The sequence below is a fragment of the Perognathus longimembris genome, chromosome 2, assembly GCF_023159225.1.
Source record: "Perognathus longimembris pacificus isolate PPM17 chromosome 2, ASM2315922v1, whole genome shotgun sequence".
Classification (NCBI taxonomy): domain Eukaryota; kingdom Metazoa; phylum Chordata; class Mammalia; order Rodentia; family Heteromyidae; genus Perognathus; species Perognathus longimembris.
In genome coordinates, this window is record NC_063162.1 from 29,187,267 (window position 1) to 29,199,490 (window position 12,224).

The 12,224-nt window shown below is 37.6% G+C and overlaps 1 protein-coding gene across 1 annotated transcript in view; it reads right to left on the reverse strand.

Moving 5' to 3' along the window:
- Btaf1 (B-TFIID TATA-box binding protein associated factor 1) overlaps window positions 1-12,224 on the reverse strand; it is an 84,592-nt gene that overhangs the window by 58,790 nt on the left and 13,578 nt on the right. Inside the window, exons 3-5 of the mRNA XM_048338693.1 lie at window positions 11,140-11,254; window positions 8,124-8,270; window positions 3,673-3,836 (exon numbers count right to left, since the gene is read on the reverse strand). Of these exons, the coding sequence (XP_048194650.1) occupies window positions 3,673-3,836; window positions 8,124-8,270; window positions 11,140-11,254 (426 nt within the window). The remainder of the gene's footprint in view (window positions 1-3,672; window positions 3,837-8,123; window positions 8,271-11,139; window positions 11,255-12,224) is intronic.

The window sequence follows — 12,224 nt, forward strand, 5'->3', positions numbered from 1 at the left end:
GAATTGGAAGGTTGAGTTTGGAGGCCAGCCAGGGCAAAAATTAAGAGAGAATCCATCTCAACACAGAAAGAGAAATACAGTAGTACAAATCTATCTTTCTAGCTACATGGAAGAATAAGTAGAGTAACAAAGTCCGGGCTGGCCTAGGACAAATCACAAGACCCTATCTGAAAGATAGCCAAAGCAAAAGGGCTTGAGTATATGGCTCAAGTGCCAGAATGCCTGCCTAGCAAACACTTGAGTTTTAATAAACCACAATACCTCCCCATACCAAATATGTGTGTGTCTGTGTGTATAGATATACACTTGTCTCAAAACCTAACGACATGATTAGAAATTATTTAAGCCCAAGGCTAAAAATACCCCTGACCTCCCCCCCTTTATTTTTGGTGCCAGTCCTAGGGCTTAAAACTCAGAGCTTGCTGTCCTTGGGGCTTTTTTCTTTTGTTCCAGGCTAGTGCTGTACCAATTGAGCCAAGCTCTACATGTTTTTTTGTTTGCTTGCTTTGTATTTTGGTGGTTAATTGGAGATGAGAGGCTCATGGATGTTCCTGCCCAAACCTCTATCCTCAGATCTCAGCCTCCTGAGTTCAACTGGGATTACAGGCATGAGCCATGGGCTCCTAGCTTTTTTGTTTTTGTAATGCTAAGATAACTACTCATTGTTCAGTGGCACTGTAACTAACTGTCCTCAAAAAATCAAATTCAGCCTAGTTCCTAGATACCAGATTGTTAGATGAAAGCTTTGGTAAATGTTTAAGGAGCCACTGATAACCCTAGATGCTTAAATTCCTTGCTTATTTATTTATTCATTCATTCATCGGTTCTTTTTTTTTGGCCAGTCCTGGGCCTTGGACTCAGGGCCTGAGCACTGTCTCTGGCTTCTTTTTGCTCAAGGCCAGCACTCTGCCACTTGAGCCACAGTGCCACTTCTGGACTTTTCTATATATGTGGTGCTTAAGAATCAAACCCAGGGTGCTTTATGTATACGAGGCAAGCACTCTTGCCACTAGGCCATATTCCCAGCCCCTCATCAATTTATTTTATTGAGGGAAAAAGTACTTTTTGGAAGAGTGAAAGTAGGGGCTATCATAGTCCAATACGATAATAGTAGAAGTTTTTAGATCTATGACTTAATCTTCTAATTAAGAAACATGTTCAAAAAACACTTTTCCAAACAGTGAAAATAATAAAAAGTATGAGAAAGAAAATTCTTGGTAATTTATCAGAGAAAAATTTTTCCATTCTCCATAGGCAACTCTTTTAAATATATCCTCCTGAGTTTTTTTTTGTCAGTCCTTGGGCTTGAAGTCAGGGCCTGAGCACTGTCTCTGGCTTCTTTTTTCTCAAAGCTAACACTCTACCACTTGAGCCACAGCACCACTTCTAGCTTTTTCTGTGTATGTAGTGCTGAGGAATCAAACAGAAGGCTTCGTACATGCTAGCCAAGCACTCTACCACTCTACCATTATGCCAGCCTCCTGAAGTTTTTTTTTTTTTAATATACTCAAGTTTATGATACACTTTATGGCATGTTGACCATTTCCCAATTTATAAAGCTTCATGTCAGTATATACGGAGTATATTCCTCCCCTCCCTTTTCTTTCCCTCCTTAAGTGTCCCAGGATAGTCTCATGATCCTGTTTCCACCTCACTAGACTTGGGATTATGGGTGTATACTACCATGCCTTGTTCAACCACATTCTTTTGCCAAAGCTTTATTCTGTTTCATTTTGTGTCTGTATCAGAATTTTACTTTTCCTTCTTTTTTCCTTATTGTTTCATTTCTTAGTTGATGTTTAACTTTTGTATGCCACAGAGTTGGGGTTTTTTTTTTGTTGTTGTTTTTTGGGGCAGTTCTAGTTCTCTCCTTACATGCCCGTATCCTAAGTACTCTTTCCCTTGTCTTTCCCCTCCCACTACCCACCTCCATTATCCTTTTAGGGCCTCCTTAAGAATCCGTGCTTTGAAAGGGAGGGAGGAAGGGTAAACACATGAAGTTATGGTATTCAGTATACCCTATGGAGAAAATGAATTAATGTAACTTGTGGGCAGGGACAAGAGGGGAAACGAGGAGAGCAATGGAATAGGTGACATTTTCCAAAAAAGAAATATACTCATTACCTGACTTATAAAATGGTAACCTCTCTGTGTAACACCTTAATAACAAAACTATATATATGTGTATGTATGTGTGTGTACACACACACACACACACACACACACACACACAGAGCCAGTCCTGGGGCTTGGACTCAGGGCCTGAACACTGTCCCTGGCTTCTTTTTGCTCAAGGCTAGCACTCTGCCACTTGAGCCACAGTGCTACTTCTGGCCATTTTCTATTTATGTGGTGCTGAGGACTCGAACCTAGGGCTTCATGTATATGAGGCAAGCAGTCTTGCCACTAGGCCATATTCCCAGCCCCCAAAAATTATGTTAAAAAAAAAAAGAATCCCTGCTTATCTTGTTATTTCCTTGTCTTTTGCCTTTGCTTCTGTGGAGAATGATATTAGCCTTTATACTAGTTTTCTTCTAAACCATTAAAATATATATAGTATGTTTCTTAAAGACCAAAAGCATGTATGATGATGAATACGTGTATATACTAAGCCATGAGTCTTGAACTCGGCGCCTGGGTCCCTGAGTTCTTTTGCTTGACTAGCGCTCTGCTCTACCACTTTCAGCCACAGCTTCACTTCCAGTTTCCTGGTGATTAATTGGAGATAAGAATCTCACGGACTTTCCTGCCTGGCCTGGCTTTGAACTACAATCCTCAGATTTTAGCCTCATGCATAGCCAGATTTGCAGATGTGAACCACTAGCACCTGGCTATGAATGTTTTACAGACAAGAGAAAAATGGCAGATATCAGAGGGAAAAAGGAGGCAATATACAGAGAGAAAAACTGAATGAAAACAAAAAAGGAATGGAAGGAATTTGGGTAGAATGAAAAACATAAGATAGAAATAAAAGATAAGGGAAAGATAGGATAAAATAAAGGAGAAGAGAAATTCAGTAATATAATAATAAAGTAGATATTGAGCATAGTATAAGAATATGGGGGCTGGGAATATGGCCTAGTGGCAAGAGTGCTTGCCTTCTACACATGAAGCTCTAGGTTCGATTCCCCAGCACCACGTATATGGAAAACGGCCAGAAGGGGTGCTGTGGCTCAGGTGGCAGAGTGCTAGCCTTGAGCGGGAAGAAGCCAGGGATGGTGCTCAGGCCCTGAGTCCAAGGCCCAGGACTGGCCAAAAAAAAAAAAAAAAAAAAGAATATGAATATGTAGGCATATTTTTAAAAATTAGATAAACATTTTTTATGGAATGTACAGTGCTACTTTGTAGTTTTTCAGATCCAAGTTTGGTAGTCTTAAATGTCACAGACTATATGTACGTGTACACACAAACACACACACACACACACACACACACACACACACACACACGGCAGGAAAGTCTGTTAGATCCTTATCTCCAATTAACCATTCAAAAGCCAGAAGTAGAGCTGTGGCTCAAGTAGTAGAGCACTAGCCTAGAGCACAAAATCTCAAAGACAGGACCCAGGCCCTGAGATCAAGCCCTAGAACAGGCACAAATACAAAAAAGCTACTACGTAAACAAAATGAAATACACCCTTTGTGCAATCTAACAACCAAACGTTTTACCTACAGGTTGTTTGTTTACAAGGGCTGCTGAAGTTGGGGTATAATCCAAATCTTCATCATTAAAGAGTTCTTCAGTACTCATTCCAATGGCTTCTCCCATATTGAGACCAAGTTTCTTCTGTAATAGTTTCCGTTGGCGTGCTATCCTCTCTTTATGATCCACTTCACCTTTAAACAGAAAAGAAACATCTCCTCCAAATCAGTTAAGAAATTTTCTCCATTAAACTAAAAATTTTTTAAACTAAGCCAGACACCAATGACTCACACCTGTAATTCTAGCTATGCAGGAGGCTGACATCTCAGGATTGTAATTTGAAGCCAACCAGGGTAGAAAAGTCTGTGAAACACTATCATCTCCAATTAATCAGTAAGAAGTTGGAAGTGGAACTGTGGCTCAAGTGGCAGAGTACCAGCCTTATGACTAAAGCTAAGAGAGCCAGGTGCTGGTGGCTCATGCCTGTAATCCTAGCAACTCGGGAGACTGATATCTGAGAATTGCAATTCAAAGCCAGCCCAGGCAGAAAAGTCCCCATCAGACTCTTATCTCTAAGTAAATGACTCAGAAAAAGCTCGAAGTAGTACTGTGGCTCAAGTGGTAGAGTATATTAGCCTTGAGCACAAAGAGGCTCACGGACAGCACCTAGGCCCTCAGTTCAAGCCCCAAGACTGGCACCAAAAAAAAAAAAAAAAAAAAAAATGCTAAGGTTTCAGGGACAGGCCCTGATCTCAAGCCCCAGTCCTGGTACATACACATGTACACACCTATACGTATACACACACACACACAGAGAACTAACCAATAGAACCATGCTCTTAACAATTTTAACATCCCCTAAACTCTATTACCTACTCATGGCTGGATTAATTAACAAAACATTTCACTGAGATCTACCAATGCACTGTCAATTATTATATAATTATACCACTTATATAATATCAAATATACAAATATATCAGTTATATCAAGTAAGATTCCCACTTATGGAAATAAACCAATCTTATTTTGTACCGAAACTTCTGCCTTCTCTGAAAGATCCTATCAGACATACATATATTTGTCAAGAAAAGAAAAATGGGTAGTTGATGTTTAACTGAGTATTACCCATTTCAGTTTTGTAAGATGAAAAGACTGCAAACAATATGAATGTAGTTAAGATTGCTTAAATGTATACTTAAGGAATGATTAAGATGGTAAATTTTATGTTGTATTTTACCACAATTTAAATAACCTGCCAGACAAAGGGGTACTCATCTGTAATATCAGCTACACAAGAGGCTGGGAAGGTAGATCACAAGTACCAGATCAATCTGGACAACATAATGAGATTTCCATGTCAAGAAAAACTGAACAAAAAAATCCAACATATCTCATAATAGTAATAAAAATTATTCAAGAGAGTAAAAGTACTTGTATGTATGGTACAACATGGATGAATTTTAGTAACATTCTGCTAAGTAAAAGGAATTCTACTTAATGTAAACTGATGATTGCTTAGAGCTAGGAAGGAAAAGGAAGACAATAGAAGAATAAAAGGGTGACATGTAAAGGATCTGAGGTGTCCTTCATGACCTTGCTTATTAGTGTTCTACCAGATGGGCCTTGTCTCTAGCCATGCTGGTTAATTAGAGATGGAGTCTCTCAGACTTTTCTAAAAGGGTTGGCTCTGAAGCACAATCTTCTTCTATCAGCCTCATAAACAGCTTTACAGGTGTAAGCCAGCAGCACCCAGCTTGGGATTTCTGTCTGAGGTGATGAAAATGTTCTAGCTGGGTGCCAGTAGCTCATGCCTGTAATCCTAAACTACTCAAGAGCCTGAGACCTGAGGATTGGTTCAAAGCCGGCCAGGGCAGGAAAGTCCATGAGACCCTAACCTCCAATTAACCACAGAAAAAGCTAGAAGTGGCACTGTGATTCAAGCGGTAGAGTGCTAGCCTTGTATGTTCATTTAGAAATATAAAACCGACTTCATATAGCAACTTTCCTCTCCCAAAGCACAAGCTTAAAACTCTTGAGGGCCTTGTCCTGTTCTTTTCAGCTTCATTCCTCATCTCTCCCCTCTTTCCTACTCTACCGATCTCCCCATGCTCTTAACACTGGGATATTTATTTTTCTTTTAATAACAAATGCTGTCTCAAGCTTTGCAGTCTTTGCACATACTATGTGCCCTGCCTATCCTTTCCTCAGGTTTTCTACCCATAAACCCCTGTTCAGACATCAAAACTTGGCTTAAAGGTTTTCCTCAGTGAGCATTCTTTAGACAGAGGCTGGCCTTCCTCAGTAACCCAATGGCACTTTGAACCACTAGCATTATTACTGTGAGCTTCTCCAGGGTACTTTATCTCCTGCTTCTTTGTTCCTCTAGTATCCAGTGCAGTATCTTGTATACTGTTATAATATATGAAAATATTTTTGAATGAATAAATTGATAAATAAGCATTCTGGTCATAGACGCAGTATGAAACACTTTTTGAAGACACCCAGCTATATAATTTATTCTCTCTTGTTCTATCTTTTAAATGTGTTATGTCAGAAAATGTACCTTGTGATTAAAAAAAAAAAAGTTGCTCTACACAGGAATGAAAACCACTAGGCATCCAAAAGTAAAGACTGCTGGATTATAATTCCAATATATTCACAAAGATCCCAAAGGTGATACTCCCACCATTGCAAGGACAGTCTAATTAGGAGACTTAATATACACAACTTACTTCAGAGAAAACCTAAACCTATAAGTAATCATATATAGTCATTCAGATCAGCATATTTTAAAGTAACATAACTACAAGGTTTTAAATGAACACTACTTAGCAAAACATGACTTATCAACACCAAAACATGAGTTCTCTACAAACCAGGTTTTTCAATCTTGGTTACATGTTTTTCATTTAAACTTATTCTTCTTACAGCTCTCCACATACCTGTGAAATCAGAATGTATAAGGGAAGACCCAAATACATCCTTTAAGTGGTATAAGTGATACTGACTTACTTTCTGGTGGAAAAGAGAAATGATCACTCAAAAGTACAGGAGCAAGTTTAGTAAATTCACTGTTTAATGGTAATTTTTTCAGGGTAAAAAGTTTTTGAAAGGATTTCCACTTCCCTTATTAGAAAAACTAAGATTATCTAAACTTAAAAAAAGTATACTCTTAATCCTCTCCAAAAATAATTAGACTTGAATTCATAGGATACTAAGAGGAAATAGATTTTTGACTAATTTTTAAAAGATGAACAAATTAAACATCATTTTAAGTTTACAAAATAAGTGTTTTGAATATGTACATACATATATATACACATATGTATTATATATATTTGGGGGGGGGTCAGTCCTGGGGCTTGAATTCAGGGCTGTCCCTGGCTTCTTTTTGCTTAAGGCTAGCACTCTTCCACTTAAGCCACAGTGCCACTTCCGATCTTTTCTGTATATGTGGTGCTGAAGAATAGAACCCAGGGCTTCATGCATGCTAGGCAAGTACTCTACCACTAAGCCATATTCCCAGTCCCTTTTTGTTGCTTTCTTAAGAAAAGGTTATCCCTGTGCTGCTGAGGCTGGCCTCAAATTCCTGGCTTAAGCAATTCTATCTCAGTATCCCAAAGAACTGATGGACTACAGTAGTACACCCACATCTGAAATATTTGTTTTAAATCCAAATAGAGTCCATAAACTTACAGATAATTTAACAATTACCCACTCCAGTTTGAATTTGAAATTTTAGTTTTTTTCTTTGGACACCAGCACAAATAGATCTAACAGAATTTGAAACACAAGATAAAAATGCAACCAAGAAATACTGTATTCTGGAAATTCCTTTGTTAAGTGGCAATTCCTTTGTATAACTAAAGATAATAAAAATAAAGTTAAAATAAAAAAGATAAAAGTACAAGTATAAGCTGCATGCTGGTGGCTCACAACTGTAATCCTAGCTACTCAGAGGCTGAGATCTGAGGGTCTTGGCTTAAGACTCTTATTTACAACTAACCAGCAAAAGACCAAAAGTAAAGCTGTCACTCAAATGGCAGGGCACACTCAAGTGGCAGAGTACCAACCTAAGCAAAAAAGCCAAGTGAAAATGAGAGGCTTTGAGTTCAAGTGCCAGTACTAGTATGCACACACACATATACAAAAACCCAATCATGATAATTAAAAAGACTTTTCAGATTTTAGAATATTACCACAATGTGCACTAACTTTTAAACCTAGTAAACTGAGGTTCTTGGGTAATAGTAATAAAATTACTGAAATAGTGTCAACTATTGATACATGGAATACATTCACTAAGAGGAAGAAAATAATCATAGTGTAGCTGGTTACATTTTTCACCCATATCATCTCCAATTAAAAACTTCAATTTGTATTTCATGACACATTAAATTAGGATGACTAACATTAAATAGTATACCAAGTGATAAAAGCACAAATTTCAGATATTACTCTACAGGATTACTACATACCTGATTTTTCATCTTGGACCTCAAATTCTGCACCAGCAGATCCCAAAAGCGATGCACCATGCTGTAACAATCTACATATATCAAACCTGTCAAAATTTAATCGATCTGTAGTGGATGAATCTTCCATAGAACTTTCTGAAGTAGATTCTAGAAGTTAATTTTAAAATATTAATTTGACCATGTAGTCAAAGTGTAAAATGAAAAAAAAATAATATCAATACTGGTGTGTAGGGGTAATATCTTAAGAAAAAAAACAAAATAAGTAGGAAATCTACTGCTATTTATGATCAATTCTTTGTCACTTATGAATGAGTTATAAAACTGAAACATTCCTTTTAGCACATCAGAATGTTAGTGGGTTTATGTGTGACTCTTTCCAACCATGAAAGCATAATGTTACTTAAAGAAATGCTACCCTTCTGTTACAATGTATATTAAATACCAGGCTGTTACCATTTATTAGCAGCATGAGATTTCTACAGTGCTAAAGTGGGAGACAAGGGCTGGGGATATAGCCTAGTGGCAAGAGTGCCTGCCTCAGATACACGAGGCCCTAGGTTCGATTCCCCAGCACCACATATGCAGAAAACGGCCAGAAGCGGCGCTGTGGCTCAAGTGGCAGAGTGCTAGCCTTGAGCGGGAAGAAGCCAGGGACCGTGCTCAGGCCCTGAGTCCAAGGCCCAGGACTGGCAAAAAAAAAAAAAAAGTGGGAGACAAGAATATACATAGAAAGCATTCATGAATAAGTAATATACATAAGAAATATTCATGAATAATAAGCATCAACCCTTCCTATACAAGAAGAGTATCTTGGATACAAAATAATACAAAACAACTTCCTGTTTAGCTCAGCACCTGTGATCATGCCTATTTAGGAGGCTTAGAGCTGAGGATTACTATTTGAAGCCAGACCTGGCAGGAAAGTCCATGAGAGACTTATCGCTAATTAACCATCAAAAAGCCAGAAATGAAGCTGTGGCTCAAGTGGTAAAGCACTAGCCCTAAGCAAAAAATGCTCAGGAATAACACCCAGGCCATAAGTTTAACAACAGCTCCAAAAACTAACAAAAAAGAACTACCCATTAACATGATTCAATCCCCATACTTAAAGCAAATTATGCATTCCCTTGAAGCTTGAAAATACAGGTTATACATGTTACAATATAATGTAATTTTTCACTAAGGTACTGCAAACTAGGTATAAACCTAAATGTAGATTAAGGGAACTCATGAATATTTTACATTTTCCAGCAACCTTACTATAAAATTCAATGTAAGTATAAGAAGTAATTTAGTAAGCATCTGAATAATAGAATATATACTAAAATAAGTAGGGATAATGAGCCAGAAAATGTTCACTTGTAAAAACAAGTTATAACTCCTCTTGGTTATACATTTCATCTGACAAGAAAAGACGTATCAACACAGTAACTCATAATATTAAGTGCCAACCAATAAAAGCCAGAACTTCAAGCAAGCCCAAGTTTATGTAAAGACCTATGGTATTCAAGTGACTTCAAAATGAATCTGGCTGGCCACAGGTGGCCCATGCCTGTAATTCTAGCTACTCAGGAGGCTGAGATCTGAGGATAGTGATTCAAAGCCAGGCAAAAAAAGTTTTGAGACTCTTATCTCCAATTAACTAAAAAAGCCAGAAATGGAGATGTGGCTCAAAGATGTAGAGCACTAGCCCTGATCACAAAAGCGGAGGGACAATGCCTAGGCCCTGAGTTCAAGGCCCAGAACTGGCTCCGACAAAAAAGGAATCTCGTTGCACTATATGAAATTTTCACTTAGAGACCACTTACTGTATGTTATGAAACAAAGTACTAGTCAATTCTAGAATCTAAAATAAAGCTTAATAATTAAGATCTTTAGGTTGGGCATGACAGATCATGCCTGCAATTCCAGCTAGTTAGAAGGCAAAGAGAAAGTAGTACCTCAGTTCAAGGCCAATCTGAACAAAAAGTTAGCTCGACTCTATGACTCAAAGAACAAACCAGGAACAGTGTTCCATTCTTGTAATCTAGCTAATTAGGAGGCATAGGTTAAAGATCAAAGTCAAGTTGACCCATTCAAAAAGTGAAACTCTATATGAAAAGGAATTAAAGCTAAAAGAGCTGGAGGTGTGAGTACTTGCCTAACAAGCACAAGGCCCTATGTTCAAACCACAGTACAGGTTTGTTTGTTGTTGTGGGGGTTTTGGGGGGAATGTTACTGGGCCTAAGGATGTCTAGGGTGAACCCAGGGCCTGGGCACTATGAGCTTCTCTGCTCAAGGCTAACACTCTAGTACTTGTGGTTAACCACCGGTGGTTAATTGGAGAGAAGAGTCTCAGGGACTTTCACACTCAGGCTCACTTGGAACCATAATCTTCCGATCTCAGTCTCCTGAGTAACCAGGATTACAGGCATGAGCCACCAGCTCCCAGCAGTACAAAGTTTTTAAAAAGGGGAAAGAAAAAAAGCCATATATATATATATTTTTTTTTTACTTTTCCAAATATCCCTTGCATAAACTATATTTAAATTTATAAAATAATCAAATATTCTATCCTCTCAGCAATAAGGTAAACTGAATTGCTTCAAATAGTTATACTGTATTCATTTAATATCTACTTTTACAATGTGAATCCTTAAAGGGAAGTAATAATTTCTGTGTATGTAGCAAACTGAAGAATCTTTTAAAGAGTATGTATAAAAGCATTTTGTTCAGGGCTGGAAATATGGCTTAGTGGTAGAATGCTTGCCTTGCATGCATAAAGCCCTGGGTTTGATTCCTCAGCACCACATACACATAAAGCCAGAAGTGGCTCAAGTGGTAAAGTACTAGCCTTGAGCAAAAAGAAGCCACGTACAGTGCCCAGGCCCTGAGTGCAAGCCCCAGTACTGGCAAAAATTTTTAAAAGCATTTGTTCATCTAGTAGTATTTTTTAAGACCAGTGGTTAAAATTACTTTATACATTATTGCTAATAAGTTTATGCTAAAATCATGAAAACTCAGCCTTTAAAAGCACCTTGTTTGGTTCTTGGCACTGGATTCCACTCAGGCACATTTTTCACTATAGCTTCAACAGCTTGTCCTGCAGCAATCCGGGTATCCCAATTTGCACTTCTTAAATAAATTAATACCTTAAATTAGAAAAAGTTATATATATGAATAGTTTGCTAACATAACCAGAACGGGAAAATATAAATTTATAATGTTAATAAATTAACATTTATAATTCGGCAGTCCACCAAATACATATAAAATAGCTTAGCATTTATAAAATGCATTTGTAAAATTTCATTATCTAATGGAAATATGTACCATCTTAACCATAAGAAACTTCTAACAAAAGAATTCTTTAGTGCATTTTTTAAGTAACAGCTATGTTTTATAATCAGAATCTCACTGTATCAGTGAGATATTAAGTTATTTTAACATCCTACAAGTACATATTTGATTAATCACACCCATTACTTAATGCAGGTTTACCAAAACACACTCCAATATTTAAAAGCTACAAAAAGCAGTACAAGAAATAAACTTAGCAAGGTTATATGACATGAGAGCAATGCACAAATACCATATTTCTACATAATAAATGATTAGGAATGAGGTTAAGAAAACAATCCTAGCCAGATACTGGTTGCTCACTCCTGTAATCCTAGCTACTCAGGTGGCTGAGATCTGAGGATTGCAGCTCAAAGCCAGCCTTTGCAGTAAAGTCTTTGAGACTCTAATCTTCAATTAACCACCAGAAAACCAGAAGTAGGGCTGTGGTTCAAAGTGGTAGAGTGTTACCCTTGAATAGAAAAGGTCAGGTCCTGAATTCAAAAGTCCCATGACTAACCCCCTTACCCAAAGAAAAATAATAGAAACAATACTATCTGCAAAATCAGAAAAATAATAACAAACAACATTAATAACACTGCTGAGCTGAGCAGGTACATATAATCTTAACTATTTAGGAGGCTGAGATATGAGGATCACAGTTCAAAACCAGCTCAGGCAGGAAAGTCTTTGAGACACTTATCTCCAATTAACCACCAAAAAAGACAGAAGTGGAACTCTGTCTAAAGATAAACCACTAACTAGCTTTGACAAAAAAAAAAA